At 43.1% G+C, this 20,983-nt stretch overlaps 1 protein-coding gene across 2 annotated transcripts in view; it reads right to left on the reverse strand.

The window, feature by feature from the left end:
- Positions 1 to 1,961: 1,961 nt before the first annotated feature.
- The window catches only part of ZBTB44 (zinc finger and BTB domain containing 44), a 24,775-nt gene continuing 5,753 nt past the window's right edge, over positions 1,962 to 20,983 (reverse strand). The window contains exons 2-5 of one of the 2 annotated variants that reach the window (XM_018574391.1): positions 20,007 to 20,091; positions 17,515 to 17,678; positions 15,005 to 15,305; positions 1,962 to 3,364 (exon numbers count right to left, since the gene is read on the reverse strand). In XM_018574391.1, coding sequence (XP_018429893.1) covers positions 3,073 to 3,364; positions 15,005 to 15,305; positions 17,515 to 17,678; positions 20,007 to 20,091 — 842 coding nt within the window. In that variant the 3' untranslated portion in view covers positions 1,962 to 3,072. The remainder of the gene's footprint in view (positions 3,365 to 15,004; positions 15,306 to 17,514; positions 17,679 to 20,006; positions 20,092 to 20,983) is intronic. The other variant, XM_018574392.1, reaches the window with a different exon arrangement.

Consider the following 20,983-nt stretch of genomic DNA (forward strand, 5'->3'; position numbering starts at 1 on the left):
AAAAAACAGCGGGGGTGCGGAACAAAAAAAAAAAAAAAAAAAAAAAAAAAGGTACGATTGCCACGCGGATGTCACCCCATTGAAATCAATTAGGGCCGTGCGGCAATGGCTATGTGCACTAGCACACGATAGCGCTCCCCGGGTGTCGTGCGGTGTAGTGCAGGTGTGAACCTAACCTCAACATTCAAAGAATATTTATATTCATTGAATCTTTACAAAAATCATTCCATCTATGAGAAGACTTGCAGGGGATCAGTTGTGTACCGAAATCCTGACACGGCTGTCACTATGACAGCCAGAAGTATAAAGAAATGAGCAATTGTAGACATGGCATATGAAGCACAAATGTCTAGTATTTGCCATTTCTGTGATACTGAGGTGTAATAATACTCTAGTCTATGTAGTGTAACATTGAGATCTTATAGATCAGTCTGCTGGTTGGTAGAACAAAATGACCGCAAGAGAGTAAAAATTCCTGCCAACCCACAGCCGAAGAGTCAAACTGCCGCACCCATCCACGGAGACCCCCCACTAAGCTTATTAGCATTAAAACCTGGTGCGGCTGGATCCTCAGGGTGCCCCTGACTGCCAAATCCTTGCATTTCCTTCCCCACCCTCTGATGTGTGACTTTTAATAGCAGCCAAGCCCACAAACACTTCTTACTCTCTGAAATGAGCCACAAATAAGAAAAATAGAGTGGAGGAGACATAAAATGAACCATCATCCTAATCCATTCTATCTCAAGGGTGACCAGGCCTTGAGAGGAACTCTCTGAAAAGACATAGGCAGAGCGCTGCCAGATGTAAAAGAACTACAAGAATGGGAATGCCCCGCCATATCCCATCTAGACTAGAAACCTAGAGCAGAGGTATCCAGCCGGTGGCAAGTGTGCTCTATTGCCAGCCTCTAGATACTGGCTTCACAGGAGGAAGGATATTTCAATCAATAACAGAAAGGAGCTGAACTGCTGACTGCCAACTACAACTATTTAGGCACACCGGCTATCTGGCTCCTGGCACTTATCCAGCCCTGATTATTGGCCTTCAATCAAACTTGCATCTCCCCCAATTACTGTGTCTTCGTTGGTGGCACAGAGATGCCAGCTTATTTAATAAAGAGTGTGAGAAGGAAGAAAGCGCCAAAGATAGCATTTGAGCCTGGATAAATCCTTATTGCACACGACAGAAAGCCACATAAAAAGAGCCAACGCATTTCAGAGGGTAGCCGGTCTCCCTTTATCGGGGCTTATGCGGAAAGCAGAGACAGAAGAAATCTGTGATATCTGCTTATGGTCGAATGTTCGGCACGCTTCTCTCTACTGTCAATACAGGAAAAGACTCGCATAGCATCCCCCGTGCTCTCATACTTCTCTCATTCTTTAAATTATTCCGGGGATACCCTGACTGACCAAGCGCGGTCTCTGTAATCTGGATTTAAAGTCTTAATCTTCCTGTTTTGGATCCTCATCCCGTTAACACGTCTGTCGTTGAGCTTTGTTTTAATAAGGCAGCGGGGCACAGATATCATGCAAGGTGCAGGAACCCAGATTTCATCACAATAACCAATGGGAAATTCTGCTGACTGGGCTGCTGATCTTCGCTCTTTGGCTTATCAGGCAAGCCTAATTCTGTTTCATTTTAGGAATCACATCTTTTTAAACTAAAATGTATTACTGGCAGACAAAGTGGTAAAGGAGAGTGACTACACACACAGCCCTTCAGACTTTTGGTTGCTAAATACAACGAAAGAGGGAAAATCCTGAGTTGTAAACACTCAAGCTGGCTATACACCTTTCAATCTCCTTTAAACCTACCAAAATCGTGTCATAGGAACCTTTTGATTTATTTTTAGTTAGTTAGGCTTTCATAATACATAACATTTGTTTTCCTTCCCCGAGCTGACACCCTTCCTTAACGTAAGATGAAGCCTCTCATACACGGTTATTTGATTAATGCCTGAAGCCACCAACAGACACAACAGTGCTTGTAAAATCTGGCAGTACACCTCTTCCAATCTCTTTCTGAATCAGAAAATCCCCAAACCTGCCTACAGGTAAGACTTACAAAAATAAACTAAAACAAGAATAAACTCCTATAAAGTAGGAGAATTAGTTTTATATATTATAAAAGGTTAGTAAATAAAAAGGAAAAAAAACACAAGTAATATCAATATATAGCAACAGCAGCTGAACTATCAGTAAAATATTAACCATAAAATATTAAAATTTAGCTTAGTGCGGCTCACCCGAGGACAAACATTTTGTGCTTGCTGAGTAGAGAGGTTACGTTAGATTAGCTACAGAATAATAGACTAGGATGTCCATACATCTCTCAGGCTGACAGTATATCAAATTATACTCATTCTGTTCAGAGATGATCTGTACACTTGTTTGCTGGTGAATACATTTGGTCAAATCATTTCTGAAAATTAAAAAAAATAAAATAATACCACACAGAAAAGCATATATGGGTTGAGATAAAAACTCAGTACCAAAGCAGTCCCAGTGAGACAATACAGGTCACTTCTCAAATGAAAAAACAAAAACAAAAACAGAAAACACTCCAATCATGTAATACAATTACACTGAAAGTTTCAAGCTTCCTATTATGAGCAGAAAGTTGTTGAGTTCTGATTGAGCAGCACGATGAGGAAAAAAGCATTCCCATTGCAGTACACACGGGTCAGAACCAATGTGGATGCCTTGGGGGCAACTGTCCCTGCACGCAAACTATCACCCCATACCAGGGAGCAGCCACATGAAAGTCACATCCTCCTCTTCATATACGCAGCCATCCTCCTGCAGGAAAGGTTACATATAACAAAATGATTTAGAAACACTCTTGAAATGTGCAGCAGTTGGATCCAGGCACAGCACACAAAATAAAAAGAAGCCAAGGTTCCTGACTGATTGGGACTGGAGGTGGACACGTGATATCCTCAGGAGCTTGATTTACTTTTCTTAGAAAACAGAAGGTAAACGAGAATTGACCAATCACAGGTGTTTCCCAAACAAGGGGAAAAGAATAAAGACGAAGCAGATTCTCACAGGGTGCAGGACACGTATATCCAGACTACTCCACAGCAATGGAAGATGCCTCTGCTTTGGGGGTGTCATCTCTGCTGCTCTCATCCATAGGGCTGGCCTTGACAGATTCCGTCATTTCCTCCTCTTCCCCCTCTTTCTCGGCCAGGCTGCCCAGGGAGCCCAGGGGGAAAGTGCTCTCACAGTTCTGTGTAGAGGAGACCTGGGAGATGACCGGCATTTGGACAGAAGAGTTGTTTTCAAAGCCATGTTCTGCCAGTTCGTACTGCCCAAGCGCCTCTTCCTGCTCCTGGCTCAAGTAATCTGGGACTAGGAAATCGCTGAAGGAAAGAGAGAAAGGAGAATCAAATCACCAATAAAGCACTGAAACTAAAATACACATATCAAGTCTAGACTGGTCAATCACTGATACAGCAGAAGTGGGTGGACAGTGGTGTGATATAGGGGAGATTTCCCTCCGGGTTTGGTTAGCTTCAAGTTTCTGACACCTATAGCACCAGATTATTCCCAATGGTGCAAAACTCGGGGAAGAAGAGCCAGGCTAACTGGATTGGCCTAAAACCAAACAATATAACTCTCTGCAGAAGGAAGGTTAGACAAACCGCCAGGAAGGTTTAATGATCTAGTGCAGTCCCAAATATATAAGCAGCTGTAGCATGCCAGAAGGGAAAATCAGCAAATACTGACCACTTTACAAAGGGAATTGAAGAATGTGAAGTAGTTCTGCAGACTTCCAACATCCAATGATGTGCAAGAAAAATACTTCTTTTTTTTTTCCTGCATGTGATTGGGTAATTTTCACCACATTTAGCAAGCTAAGGGAAAATCATCCCCAAAAACAAGAATATGAACGCTGAGCAGATTAAACTGTATCTAAAGAGTGGTGTGGGCGTAGAACTAGGTTTCTATTGCTGTGTCCTGGATAGAGTCACCCTATTCTATCCTGGTACCCCTAATGGGAAACCCAAAGCCTTTGCCATAAAACAGGAATAAAGGAAAATTCTGTTCTGATGACAACTGTCTAAGAGTGGGTTTCCTCTCACTTTTTGTTGTATCTATAGGACAGGAAGTGAAGACACATCTCCCCAATGGGATGCAGATTGCCAGAAAAAATAAAATAAAAAGACAGGCGTTTTAAATGTTTCCAATCTGAAATTACTAAAAAAAAAACAAAAAAAAAAAAACCACCAAAACGGTTTTAAGCCCCTAAAAACATAAATGAGTATAAAAATGATTATACCTAAGCACAACTTATTTAAAATGAATATTAATTTTTTACATACATAATTAGTTATTTTATATACTAACAGTGACATTACAGACATGTATTCTGCCATGTCATCATTCCATATAGACATCATACATAAAGCTGAAAGCACACCTGTAATGGAAGAAAACCCACACTGTGTGCTGACCACCCACTGTAGGCTTGGCTTACGGTAACAGCTTTTCCTGACAGTCGATTCTCATGTCCCCCTCCATCATATGACAGCATCTGGGCCTTGCCATTGGCTGCTCTTGCAATACGCACTGCATTGTAAGAGAGCAATGGGCCTGTACACATGTCCCATTCCCAGGAATGACAGTGGACTGCAGAGGGGATTGGGGAGGCAGGAGTGGTGACAGTGAGTATGGTTACAATTAGGGATGCACCGATATATCGCCAAAACATATCGGCCGAAAATGGCACTTTTGGCATAATGCAGAAAGAGCCATGTTTCGGCCAATACATCGGCGCATCCCTGGTTTCTTTTCTCCCCGCTGGGCGCTGTTCCAGCAGCGGGGAGAAAAGAAAGTGACAGCCGGCCGAGCGCTGCAGGACGAGAGCGATGTGAGCGGCCGGCGTCTCTCCTCCCACACCGCTCAGCCGCCTATCACAGTCGCGGTGTGGGGGCGGAGACAGCCCGTGCTGTCACAGGAGGCTGAGCTCTCCTCCCCGCACCACTCGCTCAGCCTCCTGTGACAGCGTGTCAGAGAGAAAAGCGGGTGATCAGTGATCGCTGAGTGTGTGTACATAATTGAGGACATGGAATGTTAACTATATCCTCAATTATGAATCACATCTACATCACCCCCACTTCAATTCTAGTTGTGGTTATAGTAAACAATGTTCTCATGTTATCAATGAACAGGAACTCTCATAGGAGGATTCCAGTTCATTGATAACGGGGGACACAGAAAAAGAGATTGAGGACTCTGTGTCTCTGAGGACTCTGTGTTCTCAATCTCTTTTTCTATTTTAAAAGGGAAATATCAGCTATCTGTTTAGACCCCCAATATTTCCCAGAAGCCACTAAAAGTAAAGTAAAAAATAAAATATTTAATAAAAATGAATAAATAAAAATAAAAACATTTTTGGTATCGGCCTGACATTTTTTTTTATTTCGGTTTTAGAATTTCCATTTCGGTGCACCACTTGTTACAATACATGGAGGTTGTCTATTTTATATAACAAGTGTGCTTTAAGTTATAAAATAAACAAGAAACAAAATCTGAATACAGACAACTTCCATTTGAGGTTAGCATCTTCTATTTATTTTTGACTATTGATTTATAAATTCAACCTTTGTACGCAACAAACACTTGTGTTAATTGTTACTTTTGTTACAGATTTGTATTCCTTTTTACAAATCAATGGGAAAAGAACATGAAAATATCTCCCACAAGCCATGTAACAGCATCTTGTGTACACCAAGCCAAAGAGTGATGGCAGAGTGGCAACAGGCTGCACTGAAAGCCAACTCCAGCCCAGCCTGTCCGGCTATCTTCTACTCTGTAAACTCATCTATTCCCACCTCTAACCATTGAAATTTTACCTCCTCTATTAACTCATTCCTTTTGTATCACTTGCTTTACTTTATAGATTGTCAGCTCTCAGGATCAGGGCCCTCCTAACCTTCTAGTATTGAATTGTATTGTAACTGTACAGTCACCCTTTATATTGTACAGCACGCACAGACTGCTATATAAATCCTGTAAAATAATATCATTATTAACTACCCGACTGGAGAGGTTTTCCTGCAGTTCCTGTCGAGAGGAAGTGATTGGCAGGGCTTAGACAAACACACATTGACAGTGGGGAAATGTTGAACCTTCTGACAAGTTTGTATTACTTTCCGTGCCTTCCTCTCTTATTTCTTGTATGTGTGCCACAGAGATAGGAAGTGAGGCAAAATCTCCCAATTTAAGCTTTAAAGAAGTTTACCACTTTTTGAATGGCAGCAGTAGTGCCACTCCTATCTATGCCTATAATGGGTGGCAGCAGCAGTGCCACTTCTATCTATGCCTATAATGGGTGGCAGCAGTAGTGCCACTCCTATCTATGCCTATAATGGGTGGCAGCAGTGGTGCCACTCCTATCTATGCCTATAATGGGTGGCAGCAGTGGTGCCACTCCTATCTATGCCTATAATGGGTGGCAGCAGTGGTGCCACTCCTATCTATGCCTATTAGACATCAACTATTTCTGATGCTACAACTCTCAAGGTGTGAGAAAAAGGATTTCTTTCTGGAGAGATTACCACACTTATACAACAGAGAGAATGGTAGGATGAGATGGGTTATGCACTCTGACATTTTGAAATAAAAAAAAGGTTTCTGCCCGTTGAATGAGTGTGCACCACATCTATTGGTCAGCCCGGTCAGGGAGATCTAATTGCATACAAGCAGTATGGTGGATCCCTTCAAGATCGTCATCCACTGTTAGCTACACCCTTAAACAAGAACTCCAGAGGTCTAGGTGTGGAACACTGGGGGGGAGCAATGTGTAATGTTACAGTTACCTCCATGGAGCAATGGAGACAGTGTATTCACTGGTACGCATAGACAGGAAGATGGTTCCTGATGCCACTGCAAGCAGATGAGCTGAACCATGGGCATCTGATGTTTAGAGTAGCTAAAAGCATACCTGTGCCGGCCTCCCCTGTAGCTCGGTTCAGTCACCAGGAATGAAGAAAATATCTGGTACTTCTGGGTACAGAGAAAAAAACCATGCAACAGCACTGGTGCTTGGTCCCATGGTATCACATTGGGGCAGGAAGAGTCCTCAGGCCTGTGTAAGTTCCCACTGCAGCAACTCAAAACGTACACAGGTCTTTTGCACTTCATTCCCAGTGGCTACACAGATGGTGGGATACTATGTGCAGATAGGAGGGGGTCATTAAAGTGAACCTGTTACCCGCTCTGTCCTGCATGGACAACCCATAGGTTCACTTGAAGGCTGTGTAATCAACATCAATTTTAAAACGCATCTAAAGCCACTTTTTTATTTCTGATGGAGTAGTGAAGCGTTACAACTAGAGGTGAACCGAAATGGAATTTTCAGACCAAAACCAAAAAATAAATAATTTGTGAGGCCGATATTGAAAATTATTTATTTTTTCTAACCTTTTCAAACATTTTTTTGTAAATATTATTTTTATTTCCCTTTTTTGAAATAGAAAAAGAGATTGAGGACACAGAATCTCTCCCGGTGGGAAGACTCCATGACAGGAGGCAAATCCTCTATTTTGGGAGTGCCCTGTGACGGGCAGTGTATTATTATTATTATTATTAATAATAATGGCTTCCTAATCCCATTTCTGCCTCCTCTAGTTCCTACCCACCATGAGGTTAACTATTTCCGTCTTGTGTACGAAGCAGGTGGAACCCCCTCCTGCTTCGTTCGTTCCTGTGGTTTCCTGTTAGGGCTCCTGTCATGTTCCAAGATGGCGGCCGTTCGGGAATAACATCATTTCCGCCGCAAACCAGAAGTTCAAGTTTCCACGGGGATAGAATGTGGAGAGCAGCCCGGCATCTTTCCTGGGCTGCTTAAATGAGCAGGTGTCTTCTGTTTGGTGGGGTTCTTTTCCTTATGCTGGGGGACAGATCTGGATTTGCTGGCAGCAGGTAAGTGAAGGTGGATGGTATATGATGGGGGTGGTGTTTTTATCTGTGGTTTTGATGTAAGCCGTCTGCTGCAGTATTCACCATGAGCAATCCTACTCCAGAACCCGAGGCCTGAAAATCGGATGGTTCCAGGTATGGATTTTCTTTAAGCAATGTGGATTATGTATGAAAAAAAACCCCCAAAAAACCTTTGTGCTTCATTCTCTCCTCATAGTAGTTGTCATGCTGAGAGATCCAGAAGAGAAAGCTCTCATTCTCCGCTTCCACATTTGGCAGGTGGGATCCTGTTGGTCTTGTGGTACTCCAGCCCTACCTTCTAAATTCATGTGTGAGGGTTGCTTTAAAGAAGCAGCAAGCGATAAGGTGGAGGAGTCACAGCAGATCAAGGACTTCATACGAGAAGCAGTACAGTAGTGGAGAGTATGCAACAGCTAGCTGCAAAACCTACGGGTTCTCATAGGCCAAGTACTTCAGCTGGTTTGCCAGAACCAGGTCAAGTAGAAGCAGTCTTCGGATTCAGAGGTTCCTGCTGAGGCTTATGCCTTTGATTTTGCGGCTGTTCCTGCATTTGTGACGGCTATTGATTGGGAGGAAGATCCTTCTCAACATCCGCAGAAAGTGAGAAAGTATTATGCTGCCTTGAAGAAGGTTTTACCCTCTTTTCCTCTTATGTTGGAAATTAGAGAGGTTATTGAAGAGGAATGGCACAGTGCGGACAAGAACTCTATTCTGCATAATAGGCTTTCTAAACTCTACCCTTTCCGTCTAGAAGATGCGGAGGTATGGGACAACACTCCCAAAGTCGATGCAGAGATTGTCTCGGTATGTGACCCTGCCTCTTGATGATTCAGTGGCCTTTAGGGATGTCATGGACAGGAAGATTGATGCTGAATTAAGAAAATCCATCTGTCGGCTGGATCAGCATGCAAGTCGTCAGTAGCATTAACATCAGTGGCCAGGGCATTAAGGGCCTGGGTGCAGTCTATTGAGGGTACGGATCTGCCAGGTATTGGGAGTACAGCAGTGGAGGAGCTTAGGACAGCTGCAGATTTTGTGTGGGAGGCGACAGTGGACCTGGTACGCTTGTCAGCAAGGGTGATGGCTCATTCTGTGGCTGCTAGAAGAGCGCTTTGGCTGAAACATTGGATGGCGGATGCAGCTTCCAAACAGAGTTTGTGCTCTATTCCATTTGGAAAGACATTGGATGAGGCCATCCATATGTGTCACTGGAGGAAAGTCGGGTCTGATTCCATAGGATAGGAGAAAGAGACAGCAGCCCTTTGGAGCTTCCAGAGCTAGGATGCAATTTCAGAACTCCTGATCTTACAGACCAGCAAGGGAGTATATGCGTCAGCCCTGGAAACTATCTCAGTCCTCAGCCAAAAAAACTCAAAGCCAAAATTTAACCAGGGACGCAAAAATAGCGGGCAAAACTTTCTTATGCAAGGCCCGTTCAGACCTTACGGGTGGGAGCAAGGTTGTCTTTCTTCCATCAGGTATGGACGGTAAACATCCAGGATTCTTGGGTGCTGTCGGTGGTTGGAAAGGGTTATCGTCTGGAATGGTTGGATATTCCTCCTCGAGATCATTTTGTCCAGACTCAGGTACCGTCTTCATCAAGAAGGAGTGAGGCTCTGGAAACTTAAGCTCCTGTCTGCGGGAGCCATTGTTCCAGTGCCGACAGATCAGCGGGGCAGGGAAGTTTACTCCCCAATCTTTCTGGTGAGGCAGATGTCAGGAGGATTCAGGCCTGTTTTGGATTTGAAATATTTGAAACTTTCTGTCAAACCAGTAAAGTTCCTTTGGAGTCTTTGAACACTATTATTTTGGCCGTCCGGCCGGCAAAGTGGATGCTTTCCATAGACCTGTCCGAAGCACACCTTGGCGTTCCAGTTCACCAGTTTGGTCACCGATACCTGAGGTTCACAGTTCACAAAGCACATTACCAGTCAGTTTGCCTTCTTTTCGAGCTGAGCTCAGCTCCCCGCATATTTTCAAAGGTACTGCTTGCAGTGACTGCTTTGCTTCGGGTGGAAGGTCTGCAGATTTTTTTATTATCTGGACGATATTCTGCTCATGGCAGATTTAAAGAAGATTCTTATACATCGAGAGAGAGAGTCCTTCAAGTGCTTAAGTCATTAGAATGGATTATAAACTTTCAAAAAAGTCAGTTGAATCCAGCACAGATATTGGAATATCTAGGGGTGATCTTCAATACGATACAAGGAAGAGTTTTTTTCCCTCAAAGGAAGATCACTCATCTAGTTTCGGTGGCTCAAAATCTGAAGGAGTCTTCGATTTCTGCAAGATGATGCATGAGAGTGCTGGGTCTCATGAGTTCAACCATTCCTGTAGTGGCTTGGGCTCATTGGCATCTGACACATCTCCAGGTTGCGTTTCTACAGCAATGGGATCACCATCTCTTGGAGCAAAAGATCGTCCTTCCAAATTTTGTCAGGCAGTCATTAACTTGGTGGACGAGACCTGCCAATTTGAGTCAAGGGCTGCCTTTGATCATATCCGAAGTGACCATACTTACTTCCGACGCAAGCAAGAAGGGTTGGGGAGCACATTGCTCAACCCAGTTGGCCCAAGGAAGGTGGACATATCAAGTTCCCTATTTGTCAAACCGTTTGGAGTTGAAGGCTGCATGGGAAGCACTGAAGGTCTTTGCACCTTCCCTGTGAGGGAACCATGTTCATCTCTTGATGGACAAGATGAAGGCGGTGGCCTATATCACCAATCACGGATGGACGAGAAGCATGCCTCTGTTGAGGATTGCGGCAGAGATTGTCTGATGGGCGGAACACAATGTTCTCTCTCTATCAGCCTCTTATCTCCTGGGTTCCGGTGAACACAGAGCGAGACGATCTAAGTTGTAATTTTCATCAACACAACAAATGGGATGTTGTACAACAAGCACCTTCAGGCAATATTTGCTGTGTGGGGGTGGCCAGAAGTGGACCTGATGGCAACGCTGGTCAACGCTCGTCTTCCAGTATTTTTTACCCCCAATATCACTGCCAGCAGTCGAAGGGTCAGGATGCCGGGTCTCATCCATGGAACTTTCGCCTGGTGTATGTGTTTCCTCCCACGGCTCTCATCCTAAAAACTCTTTTGTAGATTCAGAGAGAAGAGGTAGCAGCCATAGCGATCATTCCTTGTTGGCAAAATCGTCCATGGTTTCCGCTGCTGAAGCTCATGTCGACTGCTCCTCCTATTGCGCTCCCGTTAGCCAGATATCTTTTTAACCTGTATAATTATACTGTCTCTGTATCATTACACTGAGGACAGTGATCACTGGAGGGAACCTGTATGGTTGTACTGTCTCTGTATCATTACACTGAGGACAGTTATCACCGGAGGGAACCTGTATGGTTGTACTGTCTCTGTATCATTACACTGAGGACAGTTATCACCGGAGGGAACCTGTATGGTTATACTGTCTCTGTATCATTACACTGAGGACAGTGATCACTGGAGGGAACCTGTATGGTTGTACTGTCTCTGTATCATTACACTGAGGACAGTGATCACCGTTGAAACGATTCTCATGATCGATTAGTTGTTTCAGCCCTATTTCTTATAACAGAGTGTTTGGAGGTCCTGATTTCCATCACAAACACATAACACCAGCGGCTTATTCTTCCATTACAGGACAGTGATGTGACAGGATTAAAACAGGGCAATGATCTAGTTAAACCTCTCCTCGTTCTGACAAGATAATTTACACAATCGCAAAGGCTGAAGGAGAAAAACAAAGTTACTAATCCTATCTATTCTGCCAGCACATAACTTGGCCTGGAGAATGCATGTTTGGAAGTGTGACACACAGCATAAGAAATCAGTTTTTACTCATAAAATGATGGTGGGGACAGTATGAGAGGAATGTGGAAGACGGGCTCATTCCATCAGAATGTAGTCATGGGTACCAGGAGAGCATCTACATATCTTGTTACTCATTACTTGATTCCATGTGTGGGGTTCTCTGCTGTCCTAAAATTTCTGTCATCAGAGACTGTTTAAAATGTAAATGTTTACGGTTTCTTTTACCTGATTTAATCTGAAAGGTATCTGGGGGGTCACTGAAGTCTAAGCTGTATAGAAATGTATATTACAGAGATGGTATAAAACTATTAAGGCCCCATACACTTAGATTGGGGTTGTAGAGGAATGTGAAGTGTTGCATTGCAATTCACCTATATATTATGTTACATATAGATTATTAGGCACAGAAACCTCAACTATCATGCATCATCATCCTATCAGTGCAATACTGCACACCTCTATTGTGACAAAGATCACCAAACTGTTTATCTGAAGAATCAATTCTTTGGTACAGATTATCCAACTTTTTTGTGACGTCACACTTGGTGCACCAACAAAAAATATATATCACAATCAATAGTTTATGGGGCCCATAATGTCTATACCAGATTGACACTCAATTTTTAATGTATTCTGTAATTACAGCTCTGGTGATCTGACACACTGTATATGGGGCCATTGATCAGCAATATTCTGCATCTTATCCACCTCTGTGGAGCTTTACACGGGTGATAAAGTGACAGGGCTGCAGAGATATAGGTGTGTATATTAGATATGAAAAGCATATGCATTGCTGGCAAGTGAAAACAATGTGATCAAGAAACTGGTATTGCTCCTTTACAGTGCCTCCCACAGACAACAGTGCTATATAAATCAATTTCAATAATAATATTGAATTTTATCAGCAATTATGTTTCACAATATGACAAGTGAACTAATGTCACTATTACAGGTCAGTCCACCCAAAGCTGCTGCTATGTTCAAATTCCATCTTTGGTAAGATAAAGAGCAATATGTGTAATTCAAGAATCACAGCAACCAATCAGAAAGCATCCCTCTCTACTTTACTGGACATTCCATTTGATTGGTTGCTTTGATTTGCTGCACTTTTTAACATGTTTGATTCTTTTTGGAATTTTACTGAATGAACTCACAAGAAGGAGTTAAACTGCAACAAATAGGAACCGAAGGTAATTAAAGGGAATCTATAGTCAGACAATCACGTATAGTAATGTTCATACTTCATAACATAGGCAGGGATCTGATTACTATGGCTTTATTCTCTCCCCGCAAGTCAATCAGGCATATACATTTTTTTTCAAAAGCAGCTGTTCAGCAGGGATGCAGACTCACTGTCTGATATACAGATAGTTACTAGAGAGAGAATCTATACATCTGTAGATGAAATCTAAAAATGAAAGCCTGAATATGAAACTCATTATTAACCCCTTCGTGACGGGAGACGTACAGTGTACGTCCTGTCACTTTGTGCCTATATGACTGGCCACGTACACTGTACGTGACGAGTTATATCAGGCTTTGTAATGCCGGTATTTGCTGATTCTCAGCATTTAACAGTCATTCATTAATGTCTCAGTATTGAGGCATTAATTAATGAAATAATTAAGCTTTTTGTAAAAGCTTCTTCCTTTCATTAATGAAAGAATGAAGCCGTTACATGCAAATAGAGGACTGCAATTTGCGATCCCATATCTGACAGCTGAAAATAGCAGAGAGGCAGCAGTGACTCACCTCACCTCTCTGCTATTTGTTTTGACAGCTGGAGAGCCCGATGTTTAGATACATTTCACTCAAAAGATACAATGTATATCTTTTGCGTGAAATGTATCGGTTCTGATCGTCTGGGCCGATCAAAGAGCTTTTAGTGAGATCTGAATCTGACTAAAGTCAGGATCAGTCTCTAAGGTTATTATTAGCTGTTCCTAAGTTTGGATCAGCCTAATAGCCAAAAATAAAATAAAAAAGTTAATTTATCAAGCTGTCATAGTGATTGCTTGATATAAACTGACAAGAAAAAAAAAAAGTTTTTTTTTTTATTTTTTTATTTTTTTTACAAAGTGTAAAAAAATAAAAATAAAGTGTAAAACAAAATTAGGAAAATATAAATTATATATAAATATATTTTGTATACTATAATTAATATTAAAAAATTCTAAAATAAATAATAATAATCAAAACTTGTGAAAAAAGTGTTTTCTTCTAGTTTTTTTCTTCATTTATTTTATTTTATTCAAACTAAGTGAGGGGTTAGGTACACATGTGTGATATAATTATATAGCCCTATCTGTCCTCTAAAAATATAATATGTGTGGGTACATTTAGTAAGAAAGTATATTACTGCTGTGGAAGAATCACACAGCAACAATGTAAAAAATGTGTCAGTCATTTATGAACAGAACCTGAAAACTAGCTCAGTCATGAAGGGGTTAAATGTTACTGTAAAAATGTAAACTAATACAACAAGTGTTCTCACTGCAACTGTCCTATAGTTTCCCTTTGATTACAGTTCCACATATATTTTACCAATTGGATGTACTTCAGATTTGTTTTCCTTCAGAAAAGTAACATTTCTCTAGAGTCAACAATCTAGATATTTTGAAAGAATTAAGGGCACCACTTTGGGGCTTTTAGGTTATGTAACTGTATAAATATGAAATGTATGTTTATAAATATCACATGAGAATGTTAGCACCAGCAAGTGCTGCAGCGTGAAGGTTTTTTCATAAGTCTGAATACAGCGATATCCGAAGTTACATAACATATAAGCCCCGGAGAATGGTAACCACCAACATGTGTCAGCTTTCTTATTATCCAAAAACACTGTGGACTATTAACCACTGGAGTGGTGCTCTTACTGCTTTCTACATATCTGGATTTCTCTCAGGACCCCCTTCTTTGTTTGGGGGTACGCTGGTAAATGGAAGCAGCCTCACCAAAGCGATTCATCAACGAGACGGTCATTTACAACACTGGACACTAATGATAGGAGATCCAGTGCCTCTTATGTATCTACCTCTTTCACAAGTCTGGCACTGTACATATTTCAGTCTTATTCTGCAATCCATTTGTTGACATAAATCTAGAGTGTTTGGCTCTATACATACAGAGAGATGGCTGATCTGTGAATGCCCTGCAGAGAGCAGGAAGCTCCTTGTGCTGTGTGAAGGAAGATTTGGTTATTTAGGCCTGTCAGCCCTCTGCCATCTTCTTGCTGGGCACCTCACCTGCTCTGGAAGTAGTTTGCTAGCTCTGACGCTTCGTGATTCAGGCTCCTCAGATGCACGATTAAATTTCCAGAGTTGGTGAACATGGCACCGCATGTTTTGCACTCATATATCCGAGGCTTGCGGATAATGTGCCGGGAAACCCTCATGTGGTGTTTGTATTCCCCGAAGGAAGTGAATGTGGCACTACATATCTGGCACCGGAAACAGCGTTTACCTTCGTGTTTCAGCCGATGCATCTTTAAGGAGTATGCCCGAGTGAATTTTTTCCCACAGCGATCGCACTGAAACGGTTTAATTCCTGAAGGAGAGAGAGGCACGCCATCAACATAAATCACTATCAGAGACTTGTGACTCTTACACACACACACACAGAAAATGTACAGATCCCCACTGTTCAGAGCTGGTCACACATTACATTGTGCCATCTCCTTCAGATTTACCAAGGCCTACCTACACAGTCCATTCAATTTATAGCGAATTGGGTAGACACTCAAACTGCATAGCTGTTAGTAAATCTAAATGATACAATGAGAATGCAATGTGTGTTGCCAGCATCAGTCTACACAGGTGCAGAATAGTATAGTAAAGCCTCCAGTGTCTATGTTTGGATATAAATCCTAATAGAATTAATACCTAAGGTTCCAGTCTTTCCATAAACTTCATTCCACACAACACATCCTGCACAGCCTCTGAGGCTTTCACTCTGAAGGGCTTATTCAACAATGGATCTCTTTGGAGTGGAATACTTTAGGAGCTTCTGCAGGAGGAGTTGTGCTGAATACAGTTTAATAATGTAAAATGGATGGGAGCACCTGGAGAAAAAATGAGGAGTTCAGTAGGTTTCGGTTTTTCATGAAAAAGCATTTCAAAGGCTCAAAACAGCTAAAATGTCTGTAAATATACTCTCATTTGTAAAGATATTTCTGTCCAGTTTTATCCTTAATTACTGCCAGCATTTAAGCCCCTAAAACACATTGAATCTGTTGTAATAAACAAAAACCTACTGGACTCATATTAGTTCAGTGGCACTCTTTTACATGTCTCTAGACTGTTCTAGGGACCCTTGAGGATACCCCAGCTGACGAGAGAGCTGCCCCCTGATTTAGCTTTTAGGTCCTTTCCCCTTTCTAAGGCCAGGTTCACACCATTTTCTGTACCAGTTCTTACCGCAATTTTGCAGCGTTCAAGGTGGGTTTTTTAAAGCTTAAAATAGGCTTACAGGTGCATTCCAGTGCATTTGTATGCATTTATGATGCATTTGTATGCGTTTCAGTGCATTCCAGACCAGAGAAAAAGGAGACAAGCAGTATTTTTTTTTCTGGTCCGGAACGGACTGCGCTGGTGTGAACAGAGCCCAGAAATACCACAGGGATACATTGGGATGCTTTTTTGGTATGGGAACGAAGTGTTCTGGTCTGGACATGGTGTGAACAAGCCCTGAAACCTTTGGCCCAGCACTAAAATATCTCTTTCCAATTGAATAAAGAATTCTGTAGGTAATGAAATGCAGTTGTTGGATCCAGCACCCAAGGCGGAAGAACAGAGGTGCCTGGAGCGGTGTCACTTTTCTGAGAAACAAGATGACTGGCCACCCAAGTCCTGAACAGTACACTCAACGTTCATGTCAGCGGGAACAATATCATGCGTAATTAATGGGGAAAGGTGTCAGGTTAGCAAACATTTTCAGACCCGACAGATGGGGGTTGCTGGGCAAAAGTCAGAAATATGTGCTGTGTACCTCCCATAGTGATGCCAGTGTAGACTCAGTCTAACAGAACTAATTAAAGCAGAACTACAGGAAAGCATAAAACCCGCCATGCAATCCAGCTAGGAATGATGAAAATGAAACATTTAAGGCTTGTGTAGACAAAGTAAAAATGCGGTGTCTGACCTGCAAAGCTAACACATATGAGTAGAACCTGCGGTGTCTAAACAGACTAAATGTAGGTTTAGAAGTATCATCCATACTGCAACATCATTGTCATCTGGAGTCTGTGGACCTGTGTTTTATATGCACTTCAAACTTGTGTCAAGTGCAGGAAAACAACTTTCTACACAAGCCCTAAATACATATTCAAATACAGTTATACGAAACATCTGAAATCTTTCTATTACATTCCCACGATTCCCTGTGAAGCAGAATGAGTGTGGGAGGATAGGCACTGTGTGGCCACGTAGTGTAAATCAATGAGCAGAATGAGACATATTTTGGCAGGTAATATTTACATGTACATACATCTATTGTGAATGTAGTTGCTGGAGATCCGCTTTAAAATGAAACCATTTACTCCATGAGATTTAACTGCCCGCTACAGAAGATCTAGTGACAGCAAAACTGGATGGGCTCAGAGGAATGTATGAAGAATATTGAAGCAAACCTCTCATTCGGAGTGAACAGCACCTCAAAACCTCTAGAGATGGAAGCTGAGAGAGAAGTGGACAGATGACACCACAAACAGGCACTATGGACACTTATTTCCCCCACCCACCACACCCCAAGTACTGACCAGAATGTATCAGCATGTGCTGCTTGAGGTTCTGAATCCGAGTAAAGCGCACTCCGCAGGTGGGGCACTGGAAAGGTCTGTCAGGGCCATTAGGACTAGGCCGCTCTGTACTGCTGGTGGAGGGAGTCAGGTACAGCTGGTAGGGGTACTGCACATTTTCCAGTCTGAGAAAAGACAACAGAAATATGAGCTGAGCTATCCACCATAGGGTGCTCCAGAGGACCTGTCACAGAAGCTTTACACCATAGGGTGCTCCAGAGGACCTGTCACAGAAGCTTTACACCATAGGGTGCTCCAGAGGACCTGTCACAGAAGCTTTACACCATAGGGCGCTCCAGAGGACCTGTCACAAAATCTTTACACCATAGGGTGCTCCAGAGGACCCGTCACAGAAACTTTATACCATAGGGCGCTCCAGAGGACCCGTCACAGAAACTTTACACCATAGGGTGCTCCAGAGGACCCGTCACAGAAGCTTTACACCATAGGGTGCTCCAGAGGACCCGTCACAGAAACTTTACACCATAGGGCGCTCCAGAGGACCTGTCACAAAATCTTTACACCATAGGGTGCTCCAGAGGACCCGTCACAGAAACTTTACACCATAGGGCGCTCCAGAGGACCTGTCACAAAATCTTTACACCATAGGGTGCTCCAGAGGACCCGTCACAGAAACTTTATACCATAGGGCGCTCCAGAGGACCCGTCACAGAAACTTTATACCATAGGGTGCTCCAGAGGACCTGTCACAAAATCTTTACACCATAGGGTGCTCCAGAGGACCCGTCACAGAAACTTTACACCATAGGGCGCTCCAGAGGACCCGTCACAGAAACTTTACACCATAGGGTGCTCCAGAGGACCCGTCACAGAAACTTTACACCATAGGGCGCTCCAGAGGACCCGTCACAGAAACTTTACACCATAGGGTGCTCCAGAGGACCCGTCACAGAAACTTTACACCATAGGGCGCTCCAGAGGACCCGTCACAGAAACTTTACACCATAGGGCGCTCCAGAGGACCCGTCACAGAAACTTTACACCATAGGGCGCTCCAGAGGACCTGTCACAGAAACTTTACACCATAGGGTGCTCCAGAGGACCCGTCACAGAAGCTTTACACCATAGGGCGCTCCAGAGGACCCGTCACAGAAACTTTACACCATAGGGCGCTCCAGAGGACCCGTCACAGAAACTTTACACCATAGGGCGCTCCAGAGGACCTGTCCATGAGCTAGAGACCAGAGAGTGTCCTCCAGAGGATCTATCACATGAGCTTTTCACCACAGGGTCCCCCGAAAGACCCGTCACAAGAGTGTCCTCCAGAGGACCAGTTACTCATAATACACATCTATCTATAACCCGGATGGATTGTCTTACTAACACTACAACTCCTAATGATTGAAATATCAATTCTGATGTCTTTCTCCATCAATCACATTTCCATTGTTATCTTCACATCCGGAAAACTACATATGATGGGCCGTATCAGTTAGTGTGTTTATACCCCCCACCATACCAGGAACATCTCCCGGCATTTATACCCCCCACCATACCAGGAACATCTCCCAGCATTTATACCCCCCACCATACCAGGAACATCTCCCAGCATTTATACCCCACCATACTAGGAACATCTCCCAGCATTTATACCCCACCATACTAGGAACATCTCCCAGCATTTATACCCCTACCATACCAGGAACATCTCCCAGCATTTATACCCCACCATACCAAGAACATCTCCCAGCATTTATACCCCTACCATACCGGGAACATCCAACAGGATGTTCCCGGTATGGTGCACTTTACAATGATAGATCCTGCGTTTCTGCTGCACAGACATCAAATGAGTGGACTAGAAATACGGATCAGTGTGCAGAATAAAACCTTATTTACACCATAGGAGATCATGTTTTCCCAAACACCAGACTGTAGCATGGAAAACAAAAGCCAGAGTCACATAGGGCAATCCACCCTGAGGGATCACCCTACGTGTTCATTGGACCTGTCAGTAACTTTACAAGTCCATAAATATACTGTATTTCTGACATGCCACAACATACAGCAACAGGATCATTATATTTATCAATCAAAAGCCATCCTTGAGCTCTAGTCAGCTGCAGCAGGGGCTGATATGTGTCAGACATTTGTGAACATAACTAAGCTGCACAGGCACCAGGATTTACATGATTCTGATATGTCTGAGCCGCCATCTCAGTCCAGGAAGTATATGATGATCCTGGATGATGACTGACCTAAGATATTACCTTCTTTCTGGAGAAAAATAAATGCAGGTGAAGGCATTGTCAGAGGGAATACCCAGCATGCTGCATCTAACATGCAAAAATATATCAAATAACAGGTCCACCTTAATGGAGCACTTAGCGGCAATAAAATGAAGTGTGTTAATTTGCATGGGATCAGATGTATCCCAGATCAATCTGCACTGATCCAAAAAGAAATGACAAACAGTATGAAATAATACCTACCTGTCATCATCATCTGCATGAACATTGGTGCTTGCCTGTCCCTGGAGCGCGGGCAGTCCTTCCCCAACACCCTCATCGATGGAGCCTGACACATAAGAACACAAGCTCAGGCCTGATGTACCATCATTACATTTCTCAGACATTTCTGCTCAGAAACAGGATTGAAGGGTTATTATAGAATAATCATCATCACAAGTTATTATAATTAGAAACAAATGCTGAACTCCATTTGGTTGATCACTTCCTGTCCCAAAGAACATTACAATTTATAAACCTTCATGGTTTTGGAGGAAAGAACCTTTAAGAAGTCTGTGATGTCGGGCCCCGCAAGGACACATCATGGAACTGATGACATCACTTCCCCTCACTATACGATGCTGCTGAAAGAAACTATAATTCCCACCATGCAATGGGAGTTGTACCTGTCAATATGTATGAATGTGGGAGGGCTGGAGGCCAGGTGAATGGCGTAACAAACCACGCCCAGCTTACCCCATGACAGCCAGCGGCCACATAGCAACTACAGCAGAGATGTCACATGACTCGTGGCCCGGCAGGTGTGGACAAAATAATATGGGGTTCAGTAGCCAGTCTGTCCAATCCAGGCGCCTCACCCTGGAGAAGGAGCGGGCACAGAGGCCACTGGTTGGATAACATTCCTCACCAATGAAACCAAAGCTGCTCATCCACTCCCTTGTTATCTCTCGTCTCCACTATTGTAACTCCCTCCTCATTGGCCGACCTCTACACAGGCTCCTCCCCTCTTCAGTCTATCATGAATGCTGCTGCCAGACTTATCCACCTGACCAACAGCTCAGTGTCTGCAATCCCTGCACTGGCTTCCATCCCCCGCCCCCCCTCTGCCAATCCCTCCACTGGCTTCCACTCGCCCAGAGGATAAAATTTAAAATATTAACAATCACTTATAAAGCCATCCACAACTCTGCCCCCGGATATATCTCAGACCTTGTCTCAAA

Source organism: Nanorana parkeri, unplaced genomic scaffold (genome assembly GCF_000935625.1).
Source record: "Nanorana parkeri isolate BGI_ZX_2015 unplaced genomic scaffold, ASM93562v1 scaffold2924, whole genome shotgun sequence".
NCBI classification, from domain to species: domain Eukaryota; kingdom Metazoa; phylum Chordata; class Amphibia; order Anura; family Dicroglossidae; genus Nanorana; species Nanorana parkeri.